The 14,165-nt window shown below is 45.4% G+C and overlaps 1 protein-coding gene across 3 annotated transcripts in view; it reads right to left on the minus strand.

Annotated features, from left to right (window-relative positions):
* RASGRF2 (Ras protein specific guanine nucleotide releasing factor 2) overlaps window positions 1-14,165 on the minus strand; it is a 239,499-nt gene that overhangs the window by 27,865 nt on the left and 197,469 nt on the right. For all 3 annotated transcript variants that reach the window (XM_072793339.1, XM_072793320.1, XM_072793330.1), the window contains one exon: window positions 981-1,093. In XM_072793339.1, coding sequence (XP_072649440.1) covers window positions 981-1,093 — 113 coding nt within the window. The remainder of the gene's footprint in view (window positions 1-980; window positions 1,094-14,165) is intronic.

Genomic DNA, 14,165 nt, shown 5'->3' on the forward strand with positions numbered 1-14,165 from the left:
TCCCTGCATTAGAGTGACTTCCAAAAACATGGTAGAGCTAAGATAGACTCCCTTCTGAATAACAAAGAAACAGTATAGTCAAGGTTAGAAGAAAGAAAGGACTTCTTCAAGAGATTATAAATGAAGATGAAACTAGAAGTCAAAATGATAAAGCAGTATCAGGTCTAGCAGATAGATGCTGGGCTTCTCATCCCTATGTGGGGACAGATGATATGGCCATGCATCAGGTGGAAAGCTGTAACTAAAATGTCTGCACAAAATCCCTGATGGGTATCCTTCTCCCATAGAATGGCCTAGAAAAAAGTTCGCCCATCAGTTCAAGAAACTATAGAAAAGTTTGTTACCTGCTTGAATTCTGGGTGTAATGACAGAAACAAACAGTCTCTCGTGGGAAACCCAAAGTTCAAGCTTTTATGACACCTACAAGCTTTTATACAACCTACATGATGCGGGAATCCTAACCTGAGAAGTTGTCAGTAAAACTGGCCTAGAACCTGTGAAACAAGCTAAAGAAAACATATAACTACTATATGGTGGCACATCCACAAGCCAGGGGCACAGGACTGTCACAGAAATGCTACAACCCTGCTCATATACCCAAGCTTACAATCAACAACTAGAACCAATAGTAGGAAAACATCTGTCTGCAATGCCTGCTGGGGTCACAGGAGAGATCCTTTAAGGCTTCCTCCTTTTCACTTTTGGTGCTGCAGTGAACCACTGTCTGGCCACACCGAGAGGAGCAACTGCACTCCTGTCTCCACACAAGTTATGTTCCCAGGCCAAGTCTTCCCGAGGCAGCAGACACCAACCTGCCCCCAGAAGAGAGAAGATGATATGTAACATTTGACAGTGACAGCAGAATCCCGACTGCTCCCAGGAATCTAAGATACTCCTTTCTGGTCGAATAGGATCTTATTTTCTAGAACACAGCACAAAGCAACCAATGTCATTAGGAGGAACCTGCAACTGTGTTTTACCTCAGGATATTCGCCGTGGCTTTCCTTTCCTGGGGAAGAAGGTCTGGGTCTCGTAAAACTTCTTCTAGCAAATTTAGGACATTCATCTTTAGTTCGTTGTTGAGTTCAAAATCCTATAAAATAAAATGGAATTTTAAAAATTTTAGTTGTGAAGGTTTATGCTCCATGCCATATGACACCATTTCTCATGATAAATTCTCTAGAAGCTATGTATGGAAATTAAAATGTATGGACCCTAGGACTGTTCTCCCCACCGGAGATCCTGAGTTCACTGGTTCGGGATGGGGTCCTATTGTTGCTATTTCTGACAGGCTCCCCAGAGGGTGGGAATTCCTCAGACATAGGTACTTCCCTTAGCCTGGACCATTGTGCCTCTTCCTTTACCCCTCCACATTTACTTCTAATCATCTTTCACATCTAGGAGGTGATAAACTTTCTCCCAGGAGCTTCTTTAGTCAACCCAAGGGAATAAAGGGCTTTGCTTTGACATTCCCATGGTGCCCCTTACAATAATCTTTACTGTATGTAAAGGCTGAAGTAATGGTCTGGTTTCCCACTGGACCATGTGTTGGATAGTAACTGGGACATAGCAATAGTTTAAAAAAAAAAGATCTGATTTAAGAATAAAGTTTGTCATTTGGGCAGTGACTTGAATTAAGAACTTCAATACAGGGCATCCCAGATGGCTCAGCAGTTTAGCGCCGCCTTCAGGTCAGGGTGTGGTCCTGGGGACCCAGGGTCGAGTCCCACATCAGGCTCCCTGCATGGAGCCTGCTTCTCCCTCTGCCTGTGTCTCTGCCTCTCTCTGTGTCTCACATGAATAAATAAAAGGAAAAAAAAGAAAAGAACTTCAATACAGATATGCTAAGGGCTAAAGAATAAGTGGCACTCACACACACACAAGCCCAGGAGTGAGACTGAAGGGGCGCCCACTGGGCAAAGGTGGAACGATTAGAGCATCAAAATGAATAGTGAGAGTGAGAAGTAATAACCAACTGTATCAAAACAACCTGTGAACCCCTACTGATGTTCACAAAGACATACATGGGTAAATACATAAAGAGGGTGGAAGAGAAACTTTACTTTATAGTAGAATTCCAATTAATACATGTAAAGACATTTTAAAAAGCTAGAAAAAATCATCATTTTGTCCAAAGCAGTAATAACTGATCAGGCAACTGAATGGACGCCGAAATTTACTGGGAAGCAGAATTTATTAATTCTCCCGGCTGTGCCAGAAATGACGGGTTCATTACAAAGAAAGACTCTGCAGACATCACCTCAATCACGTGGTCAGTTACCCCACTAATAAAGGAGCAAGTCACCACCGGGTACCTACTTGTGTGATGCTCTGTGAAAGCCATCAGTTATTGCACAGTCTCACAATTGCATTGTGAGGAAGCATTGTGCTCTTCGAAAATGTTAATTTATTAAAAGACGAAACGTGGAGGTCTTCCATTTGAAAGGACACCAGAGGGTGCTATCACAGTTCCATGCAACGTGCGAATCTGGATCAGATCCAGGATCAAGGGGAAAATGTTATGATGGGCATCCCTGGGACAAGTGGCAAAAGTCCAGCCAGGACTGTGTACTAGGTGGGAATATTATCAATGTTAAATTGTCCTGAATTTGGTCATTTTACTGAGGCTATTTAAGAGCAGCTCCTTGTTTGGGAGGGCAGCAGGCGGTGGAAAGTGAGAGAGCATAAATACGGTCAGCATGTAACTATGTTAACCACTATTAGGAAGGTAGATGGGTATTAGTGTTTCTGTTAAAACAACAAAATTAAAAGTCAACCTACAGAATGGGAGAAGATATTTGCAGATGACGTATCAGATAAAGGGCTAGTTTCCAAGATCTATAAAGAACTTCTTAAACTCAACACCAAAGAAACAAACAATCCAATCATGAAATGGGCAAAAGACATGAACAGAAATCTCACAGAGGAAGACATAGACATGGCCAACACGCACATGAGAAGATGCTCTGCATCACTTGCCATCAGGGAAACACAAATCAAAACCACAATGAGATACCACCTCACACAAATGAGAATGGGGAAAATTAACAAGGCAGGAAACCACAAATGTTGGAGAGGATACGGAGAAAAGGGAACCCTCTTACACTGTTGGTGAGAATGTGAACTGGTGCAGCCACTCTGGAAAACTGTGTGGAGGTTCCTCAAAGAGTTAAAAATAGACCTGCCCTACGACCCAGCAATTGCACTGTTGGGGATTTACCCCAAAGATACAGATGCAGTGAAACGCTGGGACACCTGCACCCCGATGTTTATAGCAGCAATGGCCACGATAGCCAAACTGTGGAAGGAGCCTCGGTGTCCATCGAAAGATGAATGGATAAAGAAGATGTGGTTGATGTATACAATGGAATATTACTCAGCCATGAGAAATGACAAATACCCACCATTTGCTTCGACGTGGATGGAACTGGAGGGTATTATGCTGAGTGAAGTAAGTCAATCGGAGAAGGACAAACATTATATGGTCTCATTCATTTGGAGAATATCAATAATAGTGAAAGGGAATAGAAGGGAAGGGAGAAGAAATGGGTAGGAAATACCAGAAAGGGAGACAGAACATAAAGACTCCTAACTCTGGGAAACGAACTAGGGGTGGTGGAAGGGGAGGAGGGCGGGCGGTGGGGGTGAATGGGTGACGGGCGCTGAGGGGGGCACTTGACGGGATGAGCATGGGGTGTTATTCTGTATGTTGGCAAATTGAACACCAATAAAAAATAAATTTATTATTAAAAAAACAAAGAAACAAAATAAAAATAAAATAAAAATAAATAAAATAAAACAGAATAGTGTTACATATTCTGGCATTTTTTCCCTCTTGATTTGAAATTTTTAAAGGTAAAAAGTTGAAAAAAGAAGTAAAAAGGTAACATCATGTTTCTTGTACTCTCTTATTAAATGCATCCTTATAATACACCGACAGGCAGCATCGGGGATGGTCAGGTTTTCAGAGATGACGTGCGCTCTGCTAAGGCCTGCTTTCAATGTCCTGACTGACAGGCTATCTTTTTAGGTGTAGGCCTGAATGTGTATTTTCCCTCCTGTATAAAGTTACTCCTCATAGCTACATTTTAACTTTAAGGAAAGTAATTTTGAAGCACTGACAGTCCGAGTTCTTTTAAATGATTAGAGAAAACACTGCTAATTAGAATCTAGTAAGAAGAAAACAGCACATTTTCCCTATATTTAGTAAATTAGGAGCAAAAAGGTCCATAATTTCACAAATTGCAGACAATGTGACAGTCTGCCCTAATTTGAGTTGAATATTGTTGTGCCTCGGTTCAGTGGAGAATCGTGCAAGAAATTTTTCTCCATGTTTTGCTTTTACTACTGGACAATCACTACCATTTCTTTGGAACAGGAGCCACACGGGCCTGGGGCAACACGGAGCTTAACATCTCTCAGCATCCTCAGGCTTTCAGCTGATATGTTTTTCTAAAATTTCATCTATTTATTTTCCAACAGCTTCTTGGCTGTTGGTTTTGCTTTTAAAATGTGTGCAAGAGGGCAGCCTGGGTGGCTCAGCAGTTTAGCACCTGCCCTCAGCCCAGGGCACGACCCTGGAGTCCTGGGATCGAGTTCCATGTCGGGCTCCCTGCATGGAGCCTGCTTCTCCCTCTGCCTGTGTCTCTGCCTCTGTGTGTGTGTGTCTCATGAATAAATAAATAAAATCTTAAAAAAAAATAAAAAAATAAAATGTGTGCAAGGAAAAGAGGGTAATATCTTGCTACTGTGTTTTATTTGCCTTTGCCCCATTTCAAGGTGAAGGGAATATTTGTATACAGCTAATAACCTCACTAACTTCGATCCCTGAGCACTACCAAAGGATTTCTCAGCCATCAGGAGTCTGTTTCCTTAATGAATATTGGTATTTATTAGTGATGATAGAGTCTTCCTGTAGCTGTGTCAGTCTCTAATGATGCACATAATCTGATTATCATAAAAGGATTTGTGTGAAGGACATCAGGCCAGTGTTTGGACCTTGCTGAGGGATAATCAGCAGTTTCATCAACAAGCTCCATTGAGTACCGACTGCACCCCATCCTGGGCTCAAGAGGGGAAACAGTTCTGAGACCCCAGGAAGGCATTTTATTATTCTGCACTCTGGAAAGACTAGCCTTTCAAAGAGACCCATGAGGGCAGCCCCAGTGGCGCAGCGGTTTAGCGCCGCCTGCAGCTCGGGGTGTGATCCTGGAGACCTGGGATCGAGTCCCACATCAGGCTCCCTGCATGGTGCCTGCTTCTCCCTCTGCCTGTGTCTCTGCCTCTCTCTCTCTCTAGCTGTGTCTCTATGAATAAATAAATAAAATCTTTAAAAAAAAAAAAACAAAAAAAACAAAGAGACCCATGAAAACTTGGTGGGATCTGACCAGACACCATGTGAAGCACGATGAAGGTTTTAGGTGAACATTTGCTCTGCTGCTGATGTAGCTGATGGAAAGCACATTATCCAGTGATGGCTGAGTATGAAATGTAAGAATTCTCACTCATCGTTTCCCCTGACATTTGCACAGGTTTTCCCCATGTTCAAGGTGACCTGCTGTGCATGTTTTTAGTTGTCCCTCAGCTGGGCCAGGAGCAGACAAGGCAGGAACCCATGATCTTGTGTCACATGTGGGCCACTGAGGCTGAAGGGATGTGATCACATGGCTGAGACATGTCAGGAAGCACCAGAGTAAGGACAAAATCACAGGTCTTCCATGTCACTCTGGTCACCTGCACTTCTACCTGTCAAGGTAGCCACGAACCGCCGCAGATCCTAATGCTGTAAGTAGGGCTGGAACAGGGACTGAGATTCTATTCTAACGAGCTACTGGGTGATGCTGATGACACTTTCAGTTCAAAGACTTTGCCATTATTTTTTAAAATTCATGCAAAAAAAAAAAACTTCTTAAAATTGGACTAAGAAAAAAAAGGAAATTCTCATTCCTTTGATGTACTACCTAGACTGTAACAGACTAACATTTTTTTTTATTGGAGTTCAATTTGCCAACATATAGCATAACACCCAGTGCTCATCCAACATTTTCTTTTTTACCAATGCCTGTAAAATGCAGACTTGGCCTAACCGCGCAAGAGCTACCACTTCGATAGAAACCTGGAGCAGCTAAAAGGCACTTGCCCTATGTAAAGCCAGAAGTAGATTCTTCATAATAAGTCTGCCTGACAGTCATTTTCAAATTATCTGGAATCTAATTTTTGGTCCCATTTCCCCAGGCGCTGAAACGGGAAAGGAGAATCCTGGAGGGAGGTGGGCGGCCCCTGCTGCGAGGCCGCAATCGGGGTGCCCACGAGGTGGCGCTCCTGGGCCGTCCGGCCGCGCGGGAGTCGGGCCCCCACCTGCAGGCACCTGCGCGGCTCGGCCACCCCGCGCACCCCGCGCACCCAGGAGGAGCCTGTCCCCGAGGCCATCGCGGCGACGGCTTACGCAGGGCAGGTTTTGTTTTCCAACTGCTGCAGCGGAGATGAGGACACAGACGATCAGAAAGAAGAAACCACCCTGCTTCCAAAGGTGGGGAGCCCAGAAAATGGGACGCTGCTCCGTTTCCGTCCCCAAAAGGGAGACGACAGCTCGCAATCCTTCAACACTTCCTGAGCACCTCAATTTATGAAAGGCGGAGCAAGAACAGCCTCCGGCCGTGGGCAGATGAAGGAAAGAAACGTTAGTAACTATTGACCCCTGGAGCCCGGGACAGTGTGGCCCTGCTGCGCTGAGCCTAAGGAGAGCTTCTGGGCCTGCAAATGCAGCTCCCGGGGACCCCGCAAATGCAGCTCCCGGGGACTCCCACAAATGCAGCTCCCGGGGACCCCCGCAAATGCAGCTCCCCGGGGACCCCTGCAAATGCAGCTCCCAGGGACTCCCACAAATGCAGCTCCCGGGGACCCCCGCAAATGCAGCTCCCGGGGACTCCCACAAATGCAGCTCCCGGGTACCCCCGCAAATGCAGCTCCCGGACACTCCTGCAAATGCAGCTCCAGACACTCCTGCAAATGCTGCTTCACCGAACCCCTGCAAACCGGTGACAGCTCACGTGGAGTATCCAGGAACACAGCAAATGCTTGGGGATAAGAGGTTACCAGTCAATAATGCTAGAATCCTCCTCAAGAGATAAGCTGTGGCGAGATGAGTTTATTTTACCCAGATTTTATTGACTCTGCCCCAGCACATTCATAAATGATTAGAAAGTCAGTATTCCCCTTAGGTTAGTGAGCAATTCCTAGGGTCATAATTGTAAGTAAGACTTCCGGGAGTTGGCCACTGCTAGGTGATATTTTAATCACTTTATGATCTAATTTCACCCTTGATGGCAACACAGTTCCAACCATGACTCCCATTTTATATACAAGGAAGTCAAGGTACAGAGAATCTAAGTGTCTTGCTCTAAGTCAGGAGATAGCAAGCGGCGGATGCAGGACACTCCCGAGGCAGGGTCGGCCGCAGCCGGAGTGTCTAGCTGCTAACACGGCAGCCCGTCCAAAAACAGTGGCTGCCAGTGAGTTAGAGCTGGTGGCTTGGGCCGAGGACACATCAGACTGCTGCTTGCCACACTGAGTCGGGAACTATTTCCACCTATCCTAACACCCATTTGAGAAGGAGATCTTGAAACTCAGGTTTGTATGAGTAAGACTAGATCACACGACAGGAAAATAATCTGTGGCACAATAAATCAGATTCTTGCTGAAGGCCGAGGCATGGTGGCAATTACACTCATCCTTTCATGGGAGAGCAGGGTAACGATTAGTTCCCTTACACTATGTATGGCCAAGGGAACTCCAGGACATCGGGAAGATCTGATTCAAAAAACAAAGTTTGAGGGGGATCCCTGGGTGACTCAGCGGTTTAGCACTTGCCTTCAGGCCAGAGTGTGATCCTGGGGATCCAGGATCGAGTACTGAGTCAGGCTCCCTGCATGGGGCCTGCTTCTCCCTCTGCCTGTGTCTCTGCCTCTCTCTGTGTCTCTCATGAATAAATAAATAAAATCTTTAAAAAAAAAAAAAGTTTGAGGGTAAAGAGAATTATGAGGAGAATTTCTCACTGTAATCAGTACAGTGTATTCCTAACTGTGGCCAGAATTTTTAAAAGCTAAGTAGAAATACTGCGGAATGGAGTAAGTAAGACCACATAAATTTCAAACCTGGGACAGTGGGCTCATAAAGAAGGGGCTTAGGATGTATTAGGCTCAAAAATAAGAGCCTGGGGTTTGACAATGACTTTCAAGAAAATGAAGAGTGTGCTGTTTTGTTTTCTTTGACTACAGAAGATGAAGAGTTTAATTTACATTGTGGTGGAGATTTAGGTTAGATCTGGGCCCATTTTGTCAATTGGGAAACCGAGGCAGAGATGCCCAGTGATCTTCCCAAGATTTATGCAAATCAACCTTGATAGGTTGAGGATATGCTTTTCTGGATTCCTCATTTTAATGACCTAGAAATAACAAGTCTCGAAACCAATGTGGTTTTCAATTCTTTTGAGGAGGGGAGACTTTATTCAGAACTTAAATGTTGAAACCTGATCCCAGGGGGAGATTGTGCTGGCTAAAAGCTGGCAAGGGACACTGTGCACAGCACCTGTGTGACCTCGTCCACCTGCCACCACCCCTGGTCGCCCTGCCTTCTTGCTGCCTCTGTGCAATCTTGACTCTGAATCACAGTTCGTCACTGGAAAAGTGAAAGGCAGCATTTTCCAGCATTTCCCATCACCTGACTATAAAAGTATTTTAAAAGCCTCTTTGCCTACAAAAGGAACAACCTACTCTAAAAACATCAGGAAGGCCATTAACTTTGGAATAAAACCCGACAGAGCAACCCCACAGTAATTCTGAATTTTCAAATACCTGTTCAACACTTACTCATAAGGTTCTAGAATCTCCAAAGAGGAACAGAATATACCGAAAATGTGTAACTGACCGTCATGTTGCAGCTTATGCACCAGGAAAAGGTGCTAAAACCGAGATATGATTAAACCCCAGATTTGTTAAGCATGGGTGCTCCTGGTGGGTGCTCAAATATTTGTTGAATGAATGGACAAAAGTTCTAGGGAGGATACTTGACTTGGAGACGCGTGGTAATATATTACCTAATTCTTCTTAAACTGGAGTTTTCAGAAATTATTTTAGCAGATGTGAGGTGGGAGGCTACCAGAGGGAGGCACAATGCAGAATGTGGAAGATGTTAGAACAAAATTAACTGGGAGGAGGCAAATGGCAATGAATGACACCAACTCAGCAACAAGGAAGGACTCCTACAGGGAAGAAGTTATTCGACCGTTTTCTAACAAATGATTCTGCATCTGAATGACTTGCTGAAATCCAGCCTCTAGACCTGAACTGCTGCACCTAGAAGAATTTTAAATACTGCCCACAACCTTGAAATCACGAAACTCCCAGGCTTACATCGCTGCATCCCAAAAGAGAATCAGTCAGTTTAGAAAGCATTTATCAGAAGAAGGATTTTTCCAGGTGCTCTGTTTTCCACTGGTTTCTAGAGAGGTGGTTAATTGATGCGGATGGTAGCTTTCAAGACAATGACAAAGATTGGTGAGAAAAAAAAAAAAACCCAGTTTGCAAAAACTGCTTTTAATCTTCTTTTTAAATTTTCTTAGGTAATTAATGCCACATGGCAACAAAATGATCACTGACTTTAACTCAAAGAGTAAGTCTTAGTTTCTAAGTTATACTTTGTTCTCCATGCCCTGACCCAGAAGAGGAGAAAAGACTGGTCAAGAAGACTGGTGGGCAAACCTCAACCCTTTGCCCATCGAGAAGACAGACTGAGAGTCAGGAATGTGGTGGAAATGGAATCTTTGACATTCATCCAGGAAGAAACTTTATTTTGCAAAGATGTTAGGAGGTACAGGTTGGTGGCATCTGGAAGCAGCGTGAGTACAAAGAAAAGGGCAAAGGGTAGGCAACAACACAAGACCTGAACAAACCAGCTGATGCCCCTAGAGCTGAGACAGCTCCTTGGAGTCCTGGGGACAGAGTCCTAACATGACAGAGGGGCGCTGGTCTAGAGGAGGGCCCGAGGACTCAGTCCTGCGAGCCACGGGCTCCAGAAATACCTCCTAGGTCCACGAGGGAGCATGACCATGGAGAATGGAAACTGGAAGAAGCAGCTCCTGATGTACATAAAATCCTGTATGGTGTCTCTCGCTGTTTTCTGTCCAAGAAACCCATCCACAGAGAGTTAAAGAATCCCGCTGTTCTACAGAAAAAGCGAAGTTTCTGTCTTGGCCACAATGGGAACTGAAAATAAGTTCCATTTAACACACTGGTTTCCTAAACTCTTAATTCTGTTTCACACAGACTTAAATAAATCCTGTTGTTAATTTCTCACTGTTTTCCTTTTCCTTTTCTTTTTTTTTGAAGACATGCGTGGAAAGCTTAAGGAGAATTTAAAGGATGACAAAAGGGATGTATAAAAGGTAAGAAAAAACTCTGGTAAGTAGTTAAAGGAAGTAGGATCTTCTTGGTTGTTTAAAGTTAGAAAATGAAAATCGGGCAGCCCGGGTGGCTTAGCGGTTGAGCATCTGCCTTCAGCCCAGGGCGTGATCCTGGGGACCCAGGTTCCAGTCCCACATTGGGCTCCCTGCATGGAGCCTGCTTCTCCCTCTCCCTGTGTCTCTGCTTCTCTCTCTCTCTGTCTCTCATGAGTAAATAAATAAAATCTTTAAAAAAATGAAAATGAAAATCTATTTTCGGGGTTAAAAAGAAAAAGGAAAGTCCATCATTATCAGATAATAGTTTCTGATTTTGTATGTTCATTTTGTATTTTCTAGAGCGCTCTGACCAAGAATCCATTTGTGCATCAGGACCCCCTTACGGGTAGATCATTCCACCAGTTTTATGAATGAGCAAGATGGCAAATTACAGAGGACTCTAGCCCAGGGTTCCAGATTTCTCTCCTCACCTGAGTCCTTTCTGACCCAGGGACTAAACTGAAATGTGATGCCCAAGGCCATTTGTTCCAAGGGGAGAAGGACAAGACAGATTTTGATAAAATAATACAGCAGGATGGAATACGATACTGATGCAACGAAGTACCAGCTACTGTACTTCGTGCTGAGGGAATGAGGGGGGGCCACAGGGAACACAAGGGCCTGGCCTAATCAAATAGAGCATTCTCTGTCTTGCCTTGGCTGCCGGCTTGGGAAACCTGAGTTTGCGAACAAACATTGGTTTGTCCCTGGTGGATTTTTGGGATTTTTTTAGCCTGGATGTGCAGAGGTCCATGGGAAGTGGTATGGACAACCAGAAGCAACCGGGCGCTCATCAGTAAAGCTGAGACTAACATAAAAACCGGTGTAGCTGTTGGTTACCTTCCCAGTCGGGGCCCTTATGAAACTATTTGCCAGGTAGAAGCAGGAGACAATGCGCTTGTCATTACACAGAAATAGTTCATAGCTGCCAGCTTCTCACGTTGCTACTAAATTCCCTCTTCTTGGTTCCAGTGTCCCCATCGACACACCCACTGGCAGGAGACGGGAGCCTCATTGTACTTCGGGGATGCTGAGCAGGGGGCCAGCACCCTCATCCACCTGTTGGGGGGAAGTCTGGGGTCTCCTGACCTTTCACCACAGACAGCACTAGCTCCAGCTCCCACCACGGCCAGCTGGGGAGGCTGGTACGGGAGCCTTGCTCTCACCGTCTGAATGTGGGAGGTGCCCCCCTGGCTGTCAGAGGGGAGCCAGCACTCTGCCCCCTAAAACCATACAAATCCTTTGTTCAAGGGACACAGAATAGACTCTGGGACAAAAGTAACTTTTCTAAGGAAAGATTTAGAAATAGAAAAAATGTTGTCAGGGTTGGCATAGGATATTCTCGTGCTTTTGAGTCAGAAGTAGCTTTGTACATTTTGCTTTCAAGCTGTCTGCACCCCAAGAGTTGGCTGACGAGATCAGGGGTTAGAGCATACGCTGGGGAGCCAGCAGCCCGGGTGTGCAACCTGCTTCCACCACCTGCTATCTGTGTCATTTCAGGCAGATTATTTCATCTCCCGAGGCTTCAATTTCCCCATCTGTAAAGCTGGGATAATGACAGTCTCTTAAAAGGTTCAAGTGAGGGGTAAATGATTTTATATTTGAAAACTGCTTAGAACAGTGCCTGACACAAGAGCAAGCGATAAAAGAGACAACAACAAAAAAACAAACAAAACACTGGAAGCCTTGTCATTCGGAATGCACCCCCATAGAGGAAAAGGACACTTCCTTCTAAGTGGGGGGTGATGTCTTCAAGTTGCCTCTAAAGACCATGTGCTCTGTAGCATAATCAGAACAGCCTCAGACCCCAGAGATCATTCCTCTGGCATGTAGTGGCACGTCCCCCCAGCTCAGTGCCAGCTACATATCTTCCTGGGATGAAGGGAAATCTCCTCAAGCAGCAGTAAGGACCTGGGGCAGAGTGGCCTGTAAAGTCCTGGCCCCTTCAGGAGTGCGAGGACAGGAAGCAGCCACACAACACAGACAGTGGTGTGGTCCAGGGAGGCATGCTTTCTCCAGCAAAGAGCTCAAAGAACAGGCACCTGTCCTCTGAAGACAGCCTCACAAGTGGAAGGGGAGCGGTGACTCAAGAGCAGAAACCAAGCAGCGAGTGTGGATGGGAAAGATGCCCAGGGCAGCCTGGCAGGGCCAGGTAGAGATGAGCAGGGGCTGAGCCCAAGGGCAGGCCAGGGCTGGAAGCCAGCTGAGCACTGTCAGTAGGGTCGCCAGGACCTGCCTATTCCATGGCTGGATCTTTTCTTTTTTTAAAAATTATTATTATTATTTTTTTTTATGGCTGGATCTTTCTTACCTGTTTCATTCTCCCACCCACATTGAAAGTCTGTACTATGCTCATCCTTGGCCCAACCTCCATTTCAGATTTGGAACAAAGCATAAATCTGAACTTAGTGCTCTAATTTGATGCCAGATTTAGTGTCTTACTACGCAATGCCAAAAAATTAAAAAATTTAAAAAGGGCACTCTGTCACCTGTCAAAATAACTAACAGAAGAGGTGAACTACATAAACTCCCGTTTTAGGACACCGTGATCCCTGAGGTCTTTGAACACACATAGTCCCTGGCACCCCGGCAACACCCACTTTCCCATCTCTGTTAGTCAACAGGGCATGATCCCACTGGACCACCCACTGGAGGCTGCAGGCTCGAAGCTCAAACACAAGGACACTCACTGGGACATTCCCTACTGGGAAAGAGATTTTGCTTTCAAGCTCTCTGCACCCCAAGAGTTGAGATTTGAGATTTATAATCTTCTTGAGATCAAATTCTTTGAGATTTATAATCCCAACACCAATGTTACTTAGAAGTTCTGCTCTACCTACAGACCCAATACAGGTGTGTCCCTCTTTGGCAGGCTTATTGCAAGGGCCGAGTAGAGATGGATGACCCGTAACTTCCTGTTTCAGAGGGATGGGGCGATGCACGAGAGAGGGGTTGTTCTGAGCTGGATGTCGGGGAGCCGGGTCGGCTCACTGCTGTACTTCTGAGAGGTCTAGAGCTATACAGTTATGCTGTAGTCTCTAGCCACATGTGGCCAGTTAAACTTCATTAAATTAAATAACATTAATTTGGCACTACAGATACTGAATGTTCCCACCAGTATAAATGGTTCGCTGGGGTCAGTGGAAATGGAACCTTTCTGAGACCTCATCCCTCCACTGGTCAAATCGGGGGGAACAACATTTGCCTGGGTTTCGGCCTGTGGCTCTGCCGAAGGCAGCCATCTGTCATGTCCTGAGGATCCGTCTCTAACAGTGACTCTTGTAGGTCCTACTTCATGTAATCCTCAAAATCAGTAGTAGAAAGACATGACCTCATCCACACTCAGATAGAAGGAGAAATGGAGAGCCTAGAGGAGCTTTGCTCGGCCACATGGCTAATAAACAGGGAGGGGATTTCAATTCAGATAACTTTGACCCGAAGCCTGTGCTCCCCACCACGGCCCCACTGCTTCTCCAGCAGGCTTCTGAAGGCCCCTCTGCTCCGACATCCATGCTACCCGGACACAGTGGCCCAAGGTCAGAACCTACCGGGAGTTTTGGAGGTGTGAAAGCTTTCACCTCAACTACTATGCATGGCTCCACAGTGGAGCTGTGAGAGCTGCTAATTCTTGTCTTATACCCCAAACTACATTTATTTCTTCAATGTGTTC

The sequence above is a fragment of the Canis lupus genome, chromosome 2, assembly GCF_048164855.1.
Source record: "Canis lupus baileyi chromosome 2, mCanLup2.hap1, whole genome shotgun sequence".
Lineage (NCBI taxonomy): Eukaryota > Metazoa > Chordata > Mammalia > Carnivora > Canidae > Canis > Canis lupus.